The 19,612-nt window shown below is 35.6% G+C and overlaps 1 protein-coding gene across 2 annotated transcripts in view; it reads right to left on the bottom strand.

The window, feature by feature from the left end:
- The window catches only part of LOC127626986 (carbonic anhydrase-related protein 10-like), a 243,382-nt gene that overhangs the window by 10,020 nt on the left and 213,750 nt on the right, over positions 1 to 19,612 (bottom strand). For both annotated transcript variants that reach the window (XR_007968514.1, XM_052103165.1), the window contains exons 5-6: positions 7,393 to 7,488; positions 1,757 to 1,829 (exon numbers count right to left, since the gene is read on the bottom strand). Coding sequence is in view for 1 of the 2 variants with exons in the window: in XM_052103165.1 (XP_051959125.1) it covers positions 1,757 to 1,829; positions 7,393 to 7,488 (169 nt within the window). In the remaining variant the exon portion in view is untranslated. The remainder of the gene's footprint in view (positions 1 to 1,756; positions 1,830 to 7,392; positions 7,489 to 19,612) is intronic.

Raw genomic sequence — 19,612 nt, 5'->3', positions numbered from 1 at the left:
ATACAAAATTAAAGGGGTCATGACATGAGAAACCAAATTTGCCTTGATCTTTTGGTATATAAGAGGTCTTTGTATCATTAAAACGTCCTGCAAGTTTAATATTTTAAGACGTCCTCCCCATTCTAAACGAATCATTTATTTAATCAAGCTCAAAATACAGCTCGTTCTGGATTCATGGTTAGAAGTGACGTGTCGGTTAGAAGTGACGTACCAACGTTTGCATATGACCGCCTCCAGCACAAGATAACTACGATTTAAGCGCAAGACAACTACGTTCATTTCGTATCGCCGTGCGCCTCACAAGTGTTCAGTCGATGGACAGCGAGCTCTGACAGAGACTACTTGTGCACAGGAAAATTACGATGCCACACAGATGTGCTGTTCCTGGCTGTGGTCAAACAAAACCTCTGAATAAGCTGCCGAAAGATCCAGACGTCAGGGAAAAATGGATGCAGTTTATTTTTTGCGGACGTTCCAGTCACGGCAGTGTTAACTTAAGTGTTTGTTCTGTACATTTTAAGGATAACTGTTTTGAGAACAAATCTCAATATGATGCTGGCTTTGCCAGAAAACTGTTGCTCAAAGATAAGTCCGTGCCGACTATTCTGGGAACAACGACGACGCAAACTGTAAGTAATCTATTTTAAACTTTAAACTACTTTTTAAAGCGCAATTTCATTCATTATGAATAATCACAGTGTTTTTACTTAGTTTACTTGCATATTGTTCTGGCTGGAGGCGTCAATAATTGATACATAGGCACTGACGTTAGCCAATCATAACAGTGGGCGTTAACACTGAAGTCTTAAATGGAAAACGCCCCCAAAACAGACTGTTTGAATCAGAGGATGAGAAACAGGGTGGGAAAAGGTCATAAATCACTAGATTTTAAAAGTTTTTCTTAAAAAAAAATATATTAATACTATAATTGCACCTAAGGGAACATAATAATACAATAAAAAAAAACCATGTCATGACCCCTTTAAGCAATATTGTGAATATCAGGATAATTTTAATATGCTTCTATTTGTCCACTTGATTTATTAAAGATAGCATCATTAGACAAATTTCACGATCTTTCATGTCTGCACAATTACTCAAAATAACAACAAAAAAATCTTGATATTGTCATATGTGATTATAAAACCGCAAATAGCTGTGATTAAATCAAATTAATAGCCTTTATGATCTATGTGAGCTTCAGAGTGAATGATGCGCTGTTCTGCGTGTAAAATAATAATAATAATAGTTTTAACAAATTAAATATTTTTTATGAATTATACAAAGCTAAAATGTTAAATGGAAATAATAAATCGAATATAGCTACATTTATTTCTGATGCACTTCAAGTTTAAATGTGCAATCAGTAATTTTTTTCCTCATTAAAAAAAATAAAACTCCTAAAGACATGAACTGTAATTTTGAAATATATGTAGGAACTCATGAGCACTCTATGACCATTAAAATGAAGACTCCAGTCATATCAGTAACCTTAAAAAAAGCTGTTTTATTTTACATGGAGAGGGTCCTCACACAGGGGCTGCCATAACATTAAAGTAATCATGGCTGACAGTGAATTCAAAATGAAAACTACTGATTTGAAATGATGTTATAGCTGAATACAGATGCTGCACATCCCTAGAGGGTCAGTATTTTTTTATATAATGTACAGAACAATATGCAAAGAAAAAAAATATAGCCCTACATCTCATGACCAACAATATAGCTCATGGTGATGTCAGAATATTTCACTTACTCTTATATGTTATTCTTGTGATGGTGTCTCTGTTCAACATTCGATTCAGAAATGAATTTGAGGTCTCGGATATCTGAAATGAAACATATGTCAAGGGAGGGAGGGTGAAACAGAATGAAAGCAAGGGATAAGGACAGAGTGATAGATAGGAGAGGGAAAAAGAGAAGAGGAGGCGTAGGCAGGGGAAAGGGTCGAGGAAATATAAAGAGAAGCAGATTATTAGTGACAACTTTATTTCTAAATGGAAAAAAACACAACTGAAAGAAATAAGACAGAAAAGAAACTCTTAAGGGAAGTGAAAGGAAAATCTCCAAGTCATTCAAGTTTATAATCTAAAAGACTGAGGCACTTGCGTCATGTCATTTGAAATGTACTCAGTCCATTAATGTATTTAAACACTTTACTCAACTGCACCAGGATGAACCCAACGATTTTCTTTTTAATAAATGACACCTGTGATACTTATGAAACCACTGACGAGTTTGGCATGAAAACCTACAGACAAGTTCTTCAAAAGATGACAGCCTTTTAGTAAGAGAGATTTGACAGGGCCAACAAAGAAAACAGTGATCTTACTTTATTTTGACTCTAATTTAATTTGCTATTTTAAAACACGTTCAATTTCAGCAATTAAAAGAAAAGTGCCTCACGACTACAACACAAATCACTTTTCTTCTGACCTCATCATTTAGAGAATGTTGAAGACTGAGGCTTAAAAGTTTTAATCGCATCCTTTTGAGACTTTCTGAAATATTACCTGGGGCTGCAGTCAGCCATTATCTCTTCCAAGAAATAATTAGGGAGGACTACACAGTGTATGAAAATAAATGTTGCTACGAAAAAGAATAGCTTTAACTATCCATCACAATCAAGGGTTTTGCCTTTCCAAGAAACAACTTATCCAAGTAGCTGTTTGTACAGGACCACAAATAGAATGGCTATGTAATGGCCTCCTCCATTTTGTGGATGTCTCTACAATGATGCTGCATTTCTGGCATCCTTTGCATTCATACTACAGAGACTCACTTGGGAGTCCTTCCTGCAGGTGTGACACCAACACAGGGAACACATCATGTGGTACCTCGGAAAAGGTCTTTGGCTATGAGCCATGACAGAGTAAAAATAAGTGCAATAAAATATTAGTGTAGTCACAACGCTGCTGCTCTCAGTCATGTCACTGATTGGGAAGGGCAGTCTATGAGCACTGTAAATCTGAAAAGCATCAAACACAGGTCTTATAGAGTCAATAAGAAATACAATGAAATTTTACCAAAACAATATGAAAACTGAAAACTGTTCTCTAAACTGCTCTTATAAATTTGTTTATTTCTAATTTTGTCATAAGTGTCCTTATAACAAAATGACCATAGTAACTATAGTTAATGCCAAAATACCATAGTCACCAGACACGTCACAGTTATTGCTAACACAATAAATCTTTGGTAATGTATTAGCCACCACTATCATTAAAATAATTTGAATAATAATAACAATGTTTACTAATAATTAACACAACTATATATATATATATATATATATATATATATATATATATATATATATATATATATATATATATATATATATATATATATACATATATACAGGTGCATCTCCAAAAATTATTTTTGAATATCGTGGAAAAGTAATTTTTTTTCCATCATTTAATTCAAAAAGTGGAACTTTCATATATTCTAAATTCATTACACATAAAGTGAAATATTCTGGGCCTTTTTTTGTTGTAATTTTGATGATTACAGCTCATGGAAATCAAAAATCCAGTATCTTAAAATATAAGAATAAAGAATTTATAATACTGAAATGTCAACCTTCTGAAAATTATGTTAACTTATGAACTAAATACTTGGTCGGGACTCCTTTTGCATGAATGAATGCATCAGCCTGTGGCACTGCTGAGGTTTTATGGAAGCCCAGGTTGCTTTGATAGTGGCCTTCAGCTCGTCTGTATTGTTGGGTCTGGTGTCTCTCATTTTCCTCTTGACAATACAGGATAGGCGAGTTGGCTGGCCAATCAAGCACAGTAATATCATGGACAGCAAACCAGTTACTAGTAGATTTGGCACTGGGCAGGTGCCAAGTCCTGCTGGAAAATGAAAGCTTGTCAGCCGATGGAAGCATAAAGCGCTCTAAAATCTCTTGGTAGATGGCTGCATTGACTCTCGACTTGAGAAAGCACAATGGACAAACACCAGCAAATGACATGGCACCCCAAATCATCGCTTACATTGGAAACTTCATACTGAACTTCAAGAAACTTGGATTCTATGCCTCTCCACTCTTCCTACAGACTCTGCGACCTTGATTTCCAAATTAAATGCAAAATGTACTTTCATCTGACAAGAGGACTTTGGACCAATGAGCAATAATTATTTGCAGTAATTCGTGTAAAAGGAGCCCCGACCAAGTATTGAGTGCATAAATTAACATACTTTTCAGAAGGTCGATATTTCTGTATTATACATTTTTTTTTTTTCTAATATTTTGAGATACTGGACTTTTGATTTCCATGAGCTGTAAGATGTAATTATCAAGATTACAACAACCAAAACAAAAAAAAAGGCTTGAAATATTTCACTTTATGTATAATGAATATAGAATATATGAAAGTTCCACTTTTTGAATTAAAATACGAAAAAAAGAAAATAATTTTTTTTTCCACGATATTACATTTTTTTGAGATGCACCTATAATATATACATACATATGTGTGTGTGTGTGTGTTGTGTGTGTGTGTGTGTGTGTGTGAGTGTGTATGCCAAAGATTCTGGAAGCTTTGTAAAATATAGCAAGAATTACATTATTGTAGAAATTTTGGAACTTCGACACTTTGGAATCAGAGATGATCAATACAATGTCATTAAAACAAATGTACTATTAATTTTATTCAACATCTCCACCTGTCTCCAGAGCATAGCTCAATACTTCATATAGAATAAAATGTATTTATATTTTATATATTATTATTATTAATAATAGTGCTGTCAAGATACCACAATTCCAGTATTCGGTTCCGATACCAGTGAAATTTCATGGATCTTGCTACCAATTTAGATTCCAAAATAAAGCAAAAGTATGCTAATATGGTAATGTGCTATTGAGCACACTCCTTTAGCCTATTAAAAGTTACAGTTCAATGTAAAAAATAAATCTAAAGAAATGAATGTTTCTTTCAAGTGTTTCTCCATTAAGTATGCATTGCTTAAGTGTTTTTAAGAATGGGTGTGACAGGGCGGAGGGCAAGGCCGGGTCGTGATTTTACACACCCGTTCCCTTATCAGGCTAATCAAGCCTCCGAGAGGGATACAGGCCGACATGTATTAATATATTTAAAAGAAACATAACTATATCCTGACAAAAGGAAGATATTAATACAAAAAAGTATGCCTCTTTTATAAGGTTTCACAGTTGTTTGCCTACTTTTTGTCACACCTTCATATATTTATGAAACCATCATCTACATTGTAAAGAAATTGTTTGGGATTTTTAGATAATTTCTCTCTTTTGAAATAGGTCTTATTAGTAGATAGTAACAAAAACAAACTTGTATTTATTTATTCGGCACACAGCACTACTCCAATTCACACACATCAATACATTCTCAAGGAAAGGCTGAAGTTAATTCTTATATTGCCTTCCCTTCTTCCCTTAAACCATGCAGTCTTACAATATTATTAAATTTTTCCACATTTTTAAATCCTAGCAATTCACAAGTAAATGTTATTTTTTGTGATTAAATGTGATTATTCTGTCAACCCCTTCAGATGTTGAGCTGACAGTCAGTTTGAACCCATAATCAATTTATTCTTAATCAAAATGAATGCTGCATTTGTCAATATAAAATAAATATTTGTCATGACAGTACACATTTTTGTATGTATGGAATTGACACATACTGTAATGAGTGATAGACAAGAAACAACATTTTGTGAGAACTTTAAGAGGCACGGGGTTGCACCAAACATTCTGAACATGTTTAACAGATGAATCCAGAATTATTCCTTGTTACATAAAACTTTGTTTTATTTTGTATTTTCTGTAGCTTGTTTGTACCAGCACTCGAAAATTAGAGCATGGTAAGTTTTTAACTGTATAAAAGTACATAAAATTTTCTCAATTCACCAAAATATCATCTATATAACGTTTCATCATAGCATTAACAGACATCTTGCTTTTTTAATCTTAGAATATGGAGAGTCCATATTGAGTCTTGATGCAAAGACTGCATAATTGTTTCTATAGAGTCAGAGAGTGCATGAATTAAACACTTTTATGTATGGAGAGACAGCAGAGGTGACTGCACTATGCTCAGTCCAGGGCAAAGATGACTGCCTGCCACTGATATTGGACAGGTTAATTAGATTAGCTTGAACTTTTGTCCTGAGGGAGAAAATAAGGTAATGGTCTATCATATCTTTGCAGACACTTCTCCGCACAGTCATTTAACGAAGCGGGGGAAGTTATTTCTTAACCTTGTCCTTCCAGAGTGACAGGGAGATGCTGTCTGGTAATTGCATGGCTAATTGTTCCTGAGGTTTAGAGAATTTATTTATCTATTTAATGTGCTGAGGTTCAAATTGGGCAATAACTTGTATCCTTTAAGAAAAAGATTGTGTACAAACATTTATGCCAATCTGTGAGTTCACCTTCATGTGCAGTGGAGAGTGCACATGGCAGTGACATTATAAGGAGAGAAATGGCCCACTCATAAAACGCATTAATGGGAGAAATCGTAACGCTAAATATGACAGCTGTAGACCTGCCTTAAAAGAGCCAATCATCTTTTTTATCGAGGCTTCGCAATGCTCAAAATGGCGGCTGTTCGAATGGAAGTCCCGCCTTAAAGTTTACAGAGCCAATCACTTTTTTGATAGAGACATCAGCTGTTTGTTTACTCGAGAATGTGTGTCCACATTATTTGCTTGATTTTAGCTAAAGCAGCACAATTTAAGATACCATTGCTGTCAGATTTAATTGTTCATTTGAATTACATTATTTAAACGTAATCTTGACTAACAGTTTTGTAGATTTCGGTCTTTCCCTATTCAAGTAAATAGAAGCTATGCTTGCACTGGTGTTCCAAAATGGCCGCTGAGTGACCTGGCTTGCCTAAAGGGAATTTGTCATGTAGTGATACACAGCAATGAAAGCACTAAAAAAATCACTTTTTTGTTTGTATGTCTAGGCAATGCCAAAGTCTTTTTAGAAAGTCAATCCACCCAGCGGCCATCTTTGGAATGCTCTCAGACACTTGAATGGCGCAAGACCGAAATCTCCAAAATGGTTGGTCAAGATTACGATCTAAGAGCATATTTCAAATCGGCAGTAAAATCTGACAACAGTGGTATCATAAATTGTTCTTCTTTACTTCAGATTACAAAAAAACAGAACAAAACAAAAAACACAGTTTTCCAGGCTTGTCTATCTAAAGTGCATGCGCCTTCTCAAGTTCATTGTGGAGGCACAGGTGATGGCTGTTTCTAAAAGGCGATTGGTTCTTTTACCTGTAAGGCAGGACTTCCCTTTCTACATCTGTTGACCATTGGGCATTCCAATTTTTCTCATTCATTTTATAAGATGTGTCCCGTCTTTGCTAAATAGTCTCTGGCAATACTCACCTTCATAAATATAGACACTATCACCAACCCATTTGGACTCTTAGCAGCTTCTGTGTAGTTTGTGTACAGTTCATGGTTGTAATGTATAAGCTGTACCTGTGTAGAAAAAAGACAAAATGTTCATGTTAAAAGAATTAACTGGCTTTGACATTGTGTTCAATGCTTTATCTTTAGAGCATAAAATACAGATAAGCTTCTACCTTTGTCTGTTTACTGACCATCAAAGACATTTTGACAAAAGAGTGTCAGCTTCAATACATAGAGAAACTTTAACAGGGATTGTCTTTGCTCTTTTTCCACAAAAAATAAATAAAAATGGTTTTATCTATATTGAATGTGTCAGCTGTGCAGGTGTTGTGAAATTAAATCCATGTTTCTCTTGGAATTTCTGAAATATGAAAGCATCCTTGGGAATAATTACTGGTTGATAGCAATTTGGTTGGTAATTACTTAATTACTCTTAATGATTTAATCTTACAACCTGTTTTCACCTCAAATGAATATGAACAATGAGTCAATTTGACTGAGTTTGAATGAATGTCTATTTGAATGAGTTTTGCGGAGAGCCAAGAGTCAGTTTGGATAACAGCATTTTTTTGTCATTACAGATGGCTCTGAATCGAAATCACAGGTAAACAGCTGCTTCTGTCTTTCTTTGAATATGTCTGTCAAATTTAAATTCATTGTGAAGCACATGTAATCTTCCTTCTGTGAATTGCTTGAGCGCACACCATACTTCTGAAAGATATTTAAAACTTAGGGAGTTTGGATAGGGGCAGAGAACACTCGTTCTTTTTTGCTCCAAAAGCTGGGAACAATTATTATAAAATAACTTTTTCTAATGAGAAACAAAAAAAAACAAAAAGTGCACTCACTCTTGATTTGTGTCTCATCCAAGGTCTTACCCAACTAGTGCTCACTGCTAACAATGTGATGATGACCATGTAGAGTTGTTGGGAGCATCATCGTAATTTTCTTTTGTCAAAACCAAGGGATCAGTTTCTTCCTTCTACCCTGACTATAACCTTAAAGTAAATTAAAAACTGTGTGGCTGATAGTAATTATGAAATATGCAAAAGGGGAGCAAGGGAGTGACAGATCGTCTATAAACTTGATCAAGTGTGGAGGAACGTGATTACAGAGTGAATGTTAATTTAACTAGATTTTCTTTTTGTGAAGCCAGTGCTTTCCTCAAACTCTCTAACTAACAAATTTGAAGAGTGGGGGGCAGATGCAACATTCTAGTGAGATCACAAGAGTAGAAGATACGATTTGGAGAGCTGTTTTAGATGTAATTTCAGCCTCAGACGACTGCCCACTGTCCGTTTACAAACCATCTGATGCATATTGCACACAAAAATGGAAAACGTCCTTGTTACGTCCAAATACCAGTCACCAATAGGAATTGGTGACTGGTATTTGCATGTCACTCCCCCGAACATGGTAAATGGTCTGCACTTATATAGCGCCTTTTTAACCTTAACGGTATTCAAAGCGCTTTACACTGTGACTCATTCACCCATTCACACACACATTCATACACCAATGGCGGCAGAGCTGCCATGCAAGGTGCTAGCCTGCCATTGGGAGCAACTTGGGGTTCAGTGTCTTGCCCAAGGACACTTTGGGCCGTGTGTGTTGTGTGGGCCAGGATTCGAACCACCAACCCGATTAGTGGCCAACCCGCTCTACCAACTGAGCCACAGCCGCCCACGGGTATAAAGGAGCTGGCGTGTGAACCACTCATTCAGGTTTTGTGCTGAGTAGATGAGAGAGAAGGTCCTGGCCATTTCTAGCAGGTAGTCCAGCATTGTGGCAGGAGGGACACAATGTCTTGTTCCCTCCATCAGGGAACAGAGGTTACAGAAGTAACCAGGACATTTCCTTTCTGTCACTCACTCAAAAGTTGTGTCAATGAAGTGACACTAGGGGTCCCCTGCAAAAATGCCACAACTAGCTGAACTGTGTTATGAGAACTGCCGAGATGGGTAGACTACTGTGTGCCTCGTAGCCAGTGCACCAGGCTGACATGTAACCTCCCCCAATGTTGTTATGAGCATCAAACGGCCCTTCGGGGACAAGTCGACTGCCCAAAAAAAAAAAGAATAGAGGCAGGTTAGCCCAGTCGTGCATATTCCCTCTTTTTTCATTTTTCTCCCTGAAAAGAGTGAAAATCTGTCAACAGACTGAGACCACCAGTGTGGGAGAAGTTGCTGTAATGTGCCATCAGAAATCCAGCAGAGGTGAATGGGAAGCCGTGGGAATTCATCTCAATGAACATCGACAGCTCGGCTCCGAAGAGAAAATCTGAATGAGCAGTTCGGCCGCCAGCTCCTTTAAACCGTATGTTCGGGGGAGTGGCATGCAAATACCACTCGCCAATTCCCATTGGCCTTTTATTAAAGATCAGAGGTGTCTAGGGCTCCCAAGAGTGATCCCTAGTGTCACTTCATCGACACAACGTCGAGTGAGTGACAGATAGGGGACACTTTCTCGATCTAGTGAGCACTAATCTGATTGGCTGATTTGATGCAACTTCTGCAGTTTAAGGCACATGGGCTTTTTATATCAGTTCACCTAGAAACAAAGTCATGTTTACAAGGTACCAGGTTGATACAACAAAAATGAAATAAATGATTTGATTTTCTGAAATTTGCCAGGGTACAGCCTCTACATATGAACAATACAAACTGTGACTGATCGTTTTACATGCCAGTCAGAACCCTCTTTCTGTCTAAGTGGGCATTTCTGGGTCAGGCAAATTCTGGCTCAGTGTCAGAAATGTACTTTTTCTTTAAAGAGCTATGATTGCCATCCAAGTATAAAAATATGTTGTATCCTTTGTCAAATGCTTCAATATAATCACTTCATTGACATAAATTTGAATAATAAATCTAAATAATTAGATATCTTATATTTTATGTGATGGGGTAATTTTTTTAACCTTTATAAGGGCTTTGTTAATGCATATTTGTTTTCTAACTATACAAAATGACATACTATGACTGTTTTATTTCAAATACTGCAATTGAATCAAGTCATTACATGTTCAATCTGAATAATCAGATAAGCTGTTAAGCATAAATGTAAATTAATAATAAATATTTGATGTAATTACTATACTAGGCCCAGAATAGAATATTAAGAACTATATAAAATGTTACAAATAAGTACTAGTGGAATTCCTTAGAAGGGCATTTTTTTTTTACCAGACATTTTCAAATTCCGATGCATTTTTGTCACCTTTAGAGAAATTTTGCCCTGTGCCCTTGTTAATTTTTTACCCTAGCCCAAACTTTTAGAATCAATGACATCATGTCTTGTCTTCACATTCTAACACAGTTTAACAGTTGTAGGAAATGTTCTGCAGGAGGTACTTTATTGCATGTGTGCGCGTGCACACACACACACACACACACACACACACAGATCTGTCAGACAGTGAGAAGAGAGGTGTCTGCTACGATGGGAGGCAGCTCTTGCCTCCGGTGGGCCCCCTGACAAGCTCTTTATTGTGTGATAGCTGGCTTAGACCTACGATGGGCAAAATATGAAGACAGCAAGTCGATAGCAGAAAGAGGGGTGGACAGTGCTAACAGGGCAAATGAAATGCAGTCGTCTGGAACCACCATCCAATAGTGGACGAATCAGAGCATGCACTTATAAAGCAAATAAACAGAAAGTCCGGAAGTATGGAGAGCAATACAATTTGATTATGTTAAAGTTGAGCTTCCCTGAGAAAAATCATGTAGCCTGTGTAAGATGCTATGTGAAAAGAACACTCACCACAGCAGAAAGGAGCAGAAGGCAAAGCTCAGCTAACTTCAAGGGAAATTACCAGTTATTACTTAAGTGTTACACAGTCTGCATTTTATTCAAGAATAGGGCTACTGATCTTAAAGAGTCAATTCACCCAAAAATGAAAATTATGTCATAATTTATTCACCATAATATTTTTAAAAAGCTATGAGATTTTTCTTCTTCTGTGGAAAATGCCCAAGCTGCTCTTCTGATTGGTGATAACAACTGTTAATGTTAAGAATATTTTCTTCCATGAATATATGAAGATGCTATATATCAAAATAAAGATCTGAGCCTCTGCTTTTAGGCAAAAAAAAAAACGATTTTATTTTATCTTCATTTGTTCTTTTTTTATTGCCACTTGAACACAGGTAGGTTTTGTCAAAAACAACATTTCGGACAAAAAGCTGAGAAAAAGGCATTTTTATCAAACAAGTGCTTTAGTATTAGTATGGTGTTCCACTTCACGTTTGAGATGATCGCAGTCTGTTTCTTTGATCAAAGAGTTGCGTACTCTTTCAAAACATGCGCGCGGGTCTTCCTTACTGTATACCACCTAAAACACGGATACCCGGAAAATTCCGTGTTTGGCGGGGAAGCGTTTTTTCATAAAACCCGGAAAATTCGTGTTTGGCGGGGAAAGAGTTAATATGGCTTATATGGCTTCAGAAGACATGGAACATAGTATGAGTTATGTGGACTACTTTTATGATGCTTTAAAGGAATATTCCAGGTTCAATACACAAATAAATTTTTGTGGTAATTTAAATGATACCACAAATGCTGTTGATTGAGCTTAACATGTATTGAACCTGGAATTTCCATTTAATAATGTTTTATGTCCAGTAAAGAACTTGACAGTGCTTGGCCAGAAGAAAGAAATTTACACTGGCCAATAGTTTGAAATAACGTACAGATTTAGCTGTTTCTGAGATAAATTGGCAATTAATTCACCAAAGTAGAATTCAACTGATCACAAAGTATAGTCAGTTCATCACTGATGTAAAACACATCATCACTATTTGAAAAAGAAAAATAATATTTTTTATCAAATCTAGACAGGCCCCCATTTTCCAGCAACCATCACTCCAACAACTTATTCTTGAGAATTCATGCTAAATTGCTAATTTGGTACTAGAAACTCCCTTGCCATTACATAAAACACAGTTGAAAGCTATTTGGTTTGATAAATGAAGCTTAACATTGCCACAGTATCCAATAGACTGGCATGTCTTAAGGTCAATATAAGGCCATAAATGTAAAAAAGAAACAGCTTTCTCCAGAAACTCGTCAGTCAATCATTGTTTTGAGGAATGAAGTTTATACAATGCCTGAAATTGACAAAAAACTGAAGATTTCATACAAAGCTGTACATAGTTGCACTTTAATTCATTGTCACTTTACACCTGGCTGCTACCTCAATAACTGTTATGTCCATAGAACACTTTCAAAGTATGTTATGTTTACATTTAGCATTTTAGAAAGTGTCATCTTTTTGCACTACTCGATTACAAATGTGTACTGGTCGGCGGTGCACTGTCTCTCACTGTGCCTATTGTCCTGTTCCTTTTAGTAATTTATTGTACTGTCCCATACTTTTTGCACACGTTTGCACGTACACTTTTTGTAGAAATGTTATTTAGTCTGTGTAGTCTCATGTGGTACTGTGTTTGTCCTATGTTGATTTATGTGGAGGAACATTGTCTTGTTTCGCTGTGTACTGTACTAACTGTATATGGTTGAACGACAATAAAAACCACTTGACTTGTCAACATTACAGTCTTCAAAGACCAAAGACAAATGGCTCTAACAAGGACTGAAAGAGATGTAGAAGGCCAGATGTGCAACTAAACAAGAGGATAAGTACATCAGAGTACATCTTAAGAAATTAACGCCTCACATGTCCTCAGCTGACAGCTTCATTGAATGCTACCCGCTCAACACCAGTTTCATGTACTACAGTTAAGAGAAGACTCAGGGGTGCAGGCCTTATGGGAAGAATTGCAAATAAAAAGCCACTTTTGAAACAGAAAAACAAAAAGAAAATGTTAGAGTGGGCAAAGAAACACAGACAATGGACAACAGATAATTGGAAAAGAGTGTTATGGATCTTAACCCCATTGAGCTTTTGTGGGATCAGCTAAACTGTAAGGTGCGTGAGAAGTTCCCAACAAGACAGCCACATCTATAGCAAGTGCTACAGGAAGCATGGGGTGAAATGTTTTGACTATACACTGTGATCAGTTTAATGCCACTTTGGTGAATAAAAGTACCAATTTATTTCTATAAGTGCAAAAACAGAACATTATTCCAAAGTGTATATGGCTTTTGAACGACACGAGTGTGAGTAAATGATTACAGAATGTTTATCTTTTGTGTGCACAATCCTTTTGAAAATGCAGTATATTCTCATGGTTTGACAGGAAGAGATATGTTGGAGAGAGCTTTTTTTGCGATTTAGTGGTAACACTTTACAATAAGGTTCTATTTGTTAATATTAGTTAACAAAATTAGTTAACATGAACTAACAATGAACAATACTTTTACATAATTAATTAATATTTGTTATAATACATTTTTTAAATTAAAATGTTGTATATCTTAATATTAGTTAATGCTCTATGAACTAACAATGAACAATTGTATTTTTTATTAACTAGCATTAACAAAGATTAATAAATTTTGAAAAAATATCTTGTTCATTGTTAGTTTGTGATACCTAATGCATTAACTAATGCCTACAAATGTTACTTTATTGTAATGTGTTACTGATTTAGTCTTTGTCTTTATTACATAAAATAAAGAAAAACTGGCTATGGTGAAAGTTTAATTATTTCCAATTTTCTTACATACTTTATTGGTGTAGCACTAGATTATATTTAATACATGTGAAAAGAAGGATTTTAATATGCAAATTTACTTTGGTATCCAAGCACTGAACAGTGATGGTAATGTGTTATTTTGCTGCTATTGATAATTAGAAATTAATTAAAGGGTGAGAAGGGGAATTGTGGGCTATAAAACAATTCTGCAAATCACTGGAAATGGTGTTAATTCATTATTTCAAAGAGCCATCAACTATTTAATGTTTATGTTTTATGTTTTTCCTGTTTATTCAATTTTTTTTCAATGTCTGACACTGTTTACTTTAGAAACAACTTTTCTGCTAAATAAATCTGCATATATGCATTTATGTCTTGACATCTTATGACATACTGTGATAATAAAGTGCATACCTGCTGACAGAAACTATAATTTTATGCGTATCATAACTAAACTTCTCAACAGAATAAAGGGTCAGGCAGTAAATACAGGGGTTTTAAAACTGTTTCATGCCAAGGACGATCAAATACACTACACGGCCAAAAGATTGTGGATTAACAAGAAATTAACACGACTGGCTATTCCATTAATTCCAGTAAAGACAAATCTTAATGATACAGCATACGGTGGCTTTGTAAAGAATTGTGAGCTTCCAAATTTTTGGTAACAGATTGGGGAGGGCCCTTTTTTGTTCCAGTATGACAATGCCCCTGTGCCAAAGTAAGGTCCATAAAGAAATAATGTACTGAGTGTGGTGTGGGAGAACTTGGCTGTCCTGCCCAAAGCCCAGACCTGAACACCTTTGGGATGACTGCAAGCACATCTCACAGAATCAGTGTCTGACCTCAATGATGCTCTTGAGTCTAAATGGGAGTAAATCCATTCAGCTAAATTCCAACATCAATTGGAAAGCCTTTCCAGAAGAGTGAAAGATGTTATACCAGCAAAGAGTGGGATTAATCCCTATGGTTTTGAAAAGTAAATGTTCAACGAATTTAACAGGAGCCAGCTGGTATGTGACAGCTGTTTGGTATGTGTAAACCTCACTTCCCTGGCCTCAAGAGGCACACTAGCGACTGATGCTAGCGGCTGTATTCTTTAGCCATGATACAATTTTTGCAATTCAAAATGTACGTGGTGTGCATCACTTTTAGCTGCAGGTTTACAGTGAAATGTCCAGCTGGGGGCGCCAAAAGCAAGTAAATGGTGTTGTATTCAGACACTGTTTGAAGGTGTATTTTAGATGTTTTTTTTTTTTTTTAAACATAACTCCTTAACCTAAAACATTAACCTGAACCTAACCAATAGTATTTAAAAATATAAATAAGAAGTTTAAAAAATACATCCTTACCAATTCAATGCATAAACATAACATTACTATTGTAAAAATATATATGAGAAGTTAAAAAAGACATCCTTGCCATATCAATGCCTAAACATAACCATTAGTTTTTGAAAATGCAGAACTGAAAGGAAAAAGGAAATTTTCTGAAGCAACCAGTTAATTTTCTGCTGCTTCCATGACACATAAAGTCACGTGTCAGCTTGAGTTAATGGCTGGACTTGACCCGCAGTCCTCTGACTTCAAGTCCAACACCCTATCAGGTGAGCCACAGCGCAAGCTAATTATATTGGAATAAGTGTACATATGTAGGTGAGTATCTAATAAAAGTATAAAAGCACAAAATGACTGGGTTGCCTCAGCATTTTCATTTCACTTTTGCTTTAATGACACGATTGGTTAGGTTTAAGGTTTGGAGTTGGGAGGTAGGTTTTGTTCATTTAAAACCTGATAGAGAACTAACCATAAAAACATTATCTGTTTTGGAGAACATTTAACTGGATTTTAGCACCACACATTAGACTTTTCACCTCAAAACTGCCGTGACACATGTAATGAAAAAAAAAAGTCACCGCAGTCACCTAATTTTCATAAAATCAGGCCGGGGTTAAAACACTAAAACATAATGACTAACTCAAAATGATTAGTGAAAACTAAAGCAGCATGTCTAGAGAGGTTCACTGAAGCATGTGAAACGAAATGGGTAACATAAAACAAACAAGTACCATATCACTGTGAAAAGCTTTCCAATTGCTTGTGCATGCTTCCAAGAGCTTCGAAAATTCATTACATTTTTCTTTGGCTGTTTTCACCCAAGCTACTCGGGGAAAATTGAGGGATACCACCTAGGCAGGTTTTTAAATGAAGTTTCTGAGAAAAACCTTAAATATTTTAACACTCATTTCATTAGTGGCGTTTCATTTTCGGCTTGCGAGTGAGACCGCCCTCATGGATCATGGAAAATGAAGCGTGTATTAACTCAGAGGTGTTGCAATGCATCTACAGTGAGGCACCTTCCCTCTGGGTGCCATGAGCATCAGTCAGACATAATCTTTTATTATTAGAGAAGAAATGGTAGATAACAAAAAGAAAGAGAGAGATGCTTATTGTTAAATGATACAGAGGCAGACATCCAAATAAACGTTAAAAGCATTGTTGCTTTTTGGATGAAAACAGTCACTGGTGGAGAGGTATCGCTAATGTACTTGCCGTTTTTAGTTATAACATTATTTAACTCTTTTCTCTTTTCAAGGGCAGGCATGGTCCCAGTTTATTTGGTTCATTTAACATTCTCAGGCTCTTTTTCCAAAGCTTCTCCATCATTAATGAGTGTGGGGGGGGGGTGGCATGGATTTCAGGCTTCTGAAGCATGTGAAGAGTGCTGCCAAAGACTCTTTCATAAACGTGTGCAGATGCACTCCCTCAAAAACACCACACCTTTTTAAAAACTGATTTGTTTGGGGTAAGACCCCACTGTGACTATTGTAAGAAATTTGCTTCCTTCAGAGGTTAAAAGGGCTAACAAATAAGGATGTGTGTGAGTGTCTATCAGGCCAGTGCTGCTTTGTTGCTACACCTTATGTTTGTTTATCATGTATATGTTTTTTATGCCTTGCAAACTTAAAACATTTGGTTTTCTGTAATGTTTTGAACATTGTTGTTGCAAACTTAGCTTTAAACTAAGGTAAAGTTATATAGCTGGCTAACATACAGTTCATGTGGTTTGGTAGAAATTGAAAGAATGATTTGTGATAATCTTAGAAACGTCAATTACAATGGATTGAAAATGATAAACAAATAAGTAATTTTTTCACCATATGCCATCATTTTCCAGCAAAAGAGAGTTTATAGCTGTCATGGTGTTATATAACTCTTTAGTTAAAATTAGAACATAATACATGTTTTGTTGTAAATGTTTTTTTCTTAAAGCATAATTTGTTTTTCTAAAAGCAAACTTAATGTTCAATGAAAAACAGAAATACTTATACACACACACACACACACACACACATATATATATATATAAATAAAGTATATATATATTTATTTATGTATGAAAAAAAAAAATCGTATTATTGAGCCCTGGTTAAGAACTGAAGAGTTAAGAAAGACCGAATGTTTAGCAAAATCAATGACAACTACAGCAGAAATGAATGATCATTTGGCCTCTACTGTCTGTCAAGACAAGTAATGGTTTAAACACAAGAGTGAAAAACAGATTTGGTCTTTTGGTGCCCGGGTCACGCTTTGTTTTGCCCTGATAGACTGTTAACACTTTAATTTATTATTTTTTGAATTATCAGCTGGCTGCCTCAGGGGGAGAAAAGAAGTTATAATTATTAATTACTGCAGATTTGCCTATCAAGCTCATGCTTGTTTTGTTGCCACACAAATCGTTGTTCTTATTATGCTCAAAGAGAAATGTCAGGGCTTCACAGACTTCATCAAATGATGAAGACTGCAGTGTAGTGCAGTGCCTGCTAGAATTACACTGAGCGTAATTGAGATGCATTCTCCTGCTATTATGACTCTGTTAGTGGGTGACTACTTAGACAGGAAAAATTGCTGTATCAAAGTATTGTGATATTTTACTTCATGATACTGCATAGATAGTTTAACAGCAAGAATCAATAATTTTGTTACATTTTTCCCATTAATATTTATATATAAGTGTAAGTAATCGTAACATAATCGTAACACTTTACAATAAGGCTCTATTCATTAAAGGTGCTGTTGACATCAAGCATTTGAAATGGGTTCTGCAGTCCAAATTCAAAATATTGGAGAGTTGTCTGCCCCGCCCCAGACTCGAAGCTCATGCAGGTTGCCAGAATGTTGACGTGCAAATTAACCAACTCAGCATCCATTTTAAAGGATTTCTGGGTTTTAAGCTGTCTTCATCATCCAAAGGCATCTGCAATATTTATCCTTGATTTACTACACCTCTGGTCATGGTGGTTTTTAGACAGATGGCGAGACTTTTTAGGTCGGGTGGAATCTGTTATCTCTGATCCAGTTCGTTTGCTGGCTTCCATGGGTGCAGCATGCAGTGCTGTATGTCTGCAAACTTGGCAACCCGGCAGTGTCTAAATACTATTGGTGAGTGGGCAGTGGGCGGGATCACACAGGCCAAAACATAAACAGAAATTCAGGCCATAAAATGGAACCTTCAAAGTAGAATATACTAGCTATAGCATTGTGATTGGAGAAGCCAGTATTTCAGCCAAGTATTAAGCAGGTTTCCTAATTCTCTAATGAATTAATAATGAATAATAATTTAAAAGTATTTATTGATATTAGTAAATGATAATTTCTTTCATTAAAAGTTGTATTTGTAAACATTAGTTTATCCAATATTAACTAATAGGAACTAAAATTGGGCAGTAGCATTTTGATAAATTAACATTAACCAAGATTAATGAATACTGAAAAAATAATTGTTCATTGTTAGCTTATGATACACAATGATTAACTAATATTGACAAATAGAACCTTATTGTAAAGTGTTACCAACACAATGTGGCATTACGTTAAAACAGTCAATAATTTATTTTTGAACAAAATACAAACACAACAAGAGCTAAAAATGAACTTTCTTCATTAGTAAGGACTGTAAGAGTTTTAATTTATTGATAAGCACAATGGAACCAAAAGTAAGCTATTTCCTGAAGCCTGTTTTTGTTTTTACTGACTCTGACATACCTACATATATGCACTATGGTATGGCTCTAAAATGAAGTAAAGCAGGAAGTTCAGCACTTGTGCAAAATACCAAAGTCCAAACAGTAAAATATTGCAATATATCAGTTTTAAATGGCAATGCACTGGATAAAGAATTGATATCATAATGCAAAATAAATCTATATAGCCTGTTCCCACCCCTAGTAAATATATTTATTTTCAAATTTTCATATTTTTTTGGTATGTTAAAGAGTATTATTTATCTTCATGCCATCAGGGCCCAAACTTTACTTTTTATAATCTGATGCAAACCAATTCATGAAATATATGCTCTGAGGAACACTTTTACAATTCATGCATAAAACCACCAAAATATGCATTTGTTTTACAGCTATATTTTCTCTCCTGTGCTGAGCTTTGTTTTCAGCCTACACCATCTGTTGAACTATGAGGCAAGCTATCTTCACACTTTGCATAGATGGTCAACTAAACAGATCAATAGGTCCATAAGCTGTCAAAAAAAGCAGCTATTGCGGTCCATTATGGTCGGGTATGACCTGCAAAGGCAAAGAC

Source organism: Xyrauchen texanus, chromosome 33, assembly GCF_025860055.1.
Source record: "Xyrauchen texanus isolate HMW12.3.18 chromosome 33, RBS_HiC_50CHRs, whole genome shotgun sequence".
NCBI classification, from domain to species: Eukaryota; Metazoa; Chordata; class Actinopteri; order Cypriniformes; family Catostomidae; genus Xyrauchen; species Xyrauchen texanus.
This window is presented reverse-complemented; position numbering and strand designations above follow the sequence as displayed.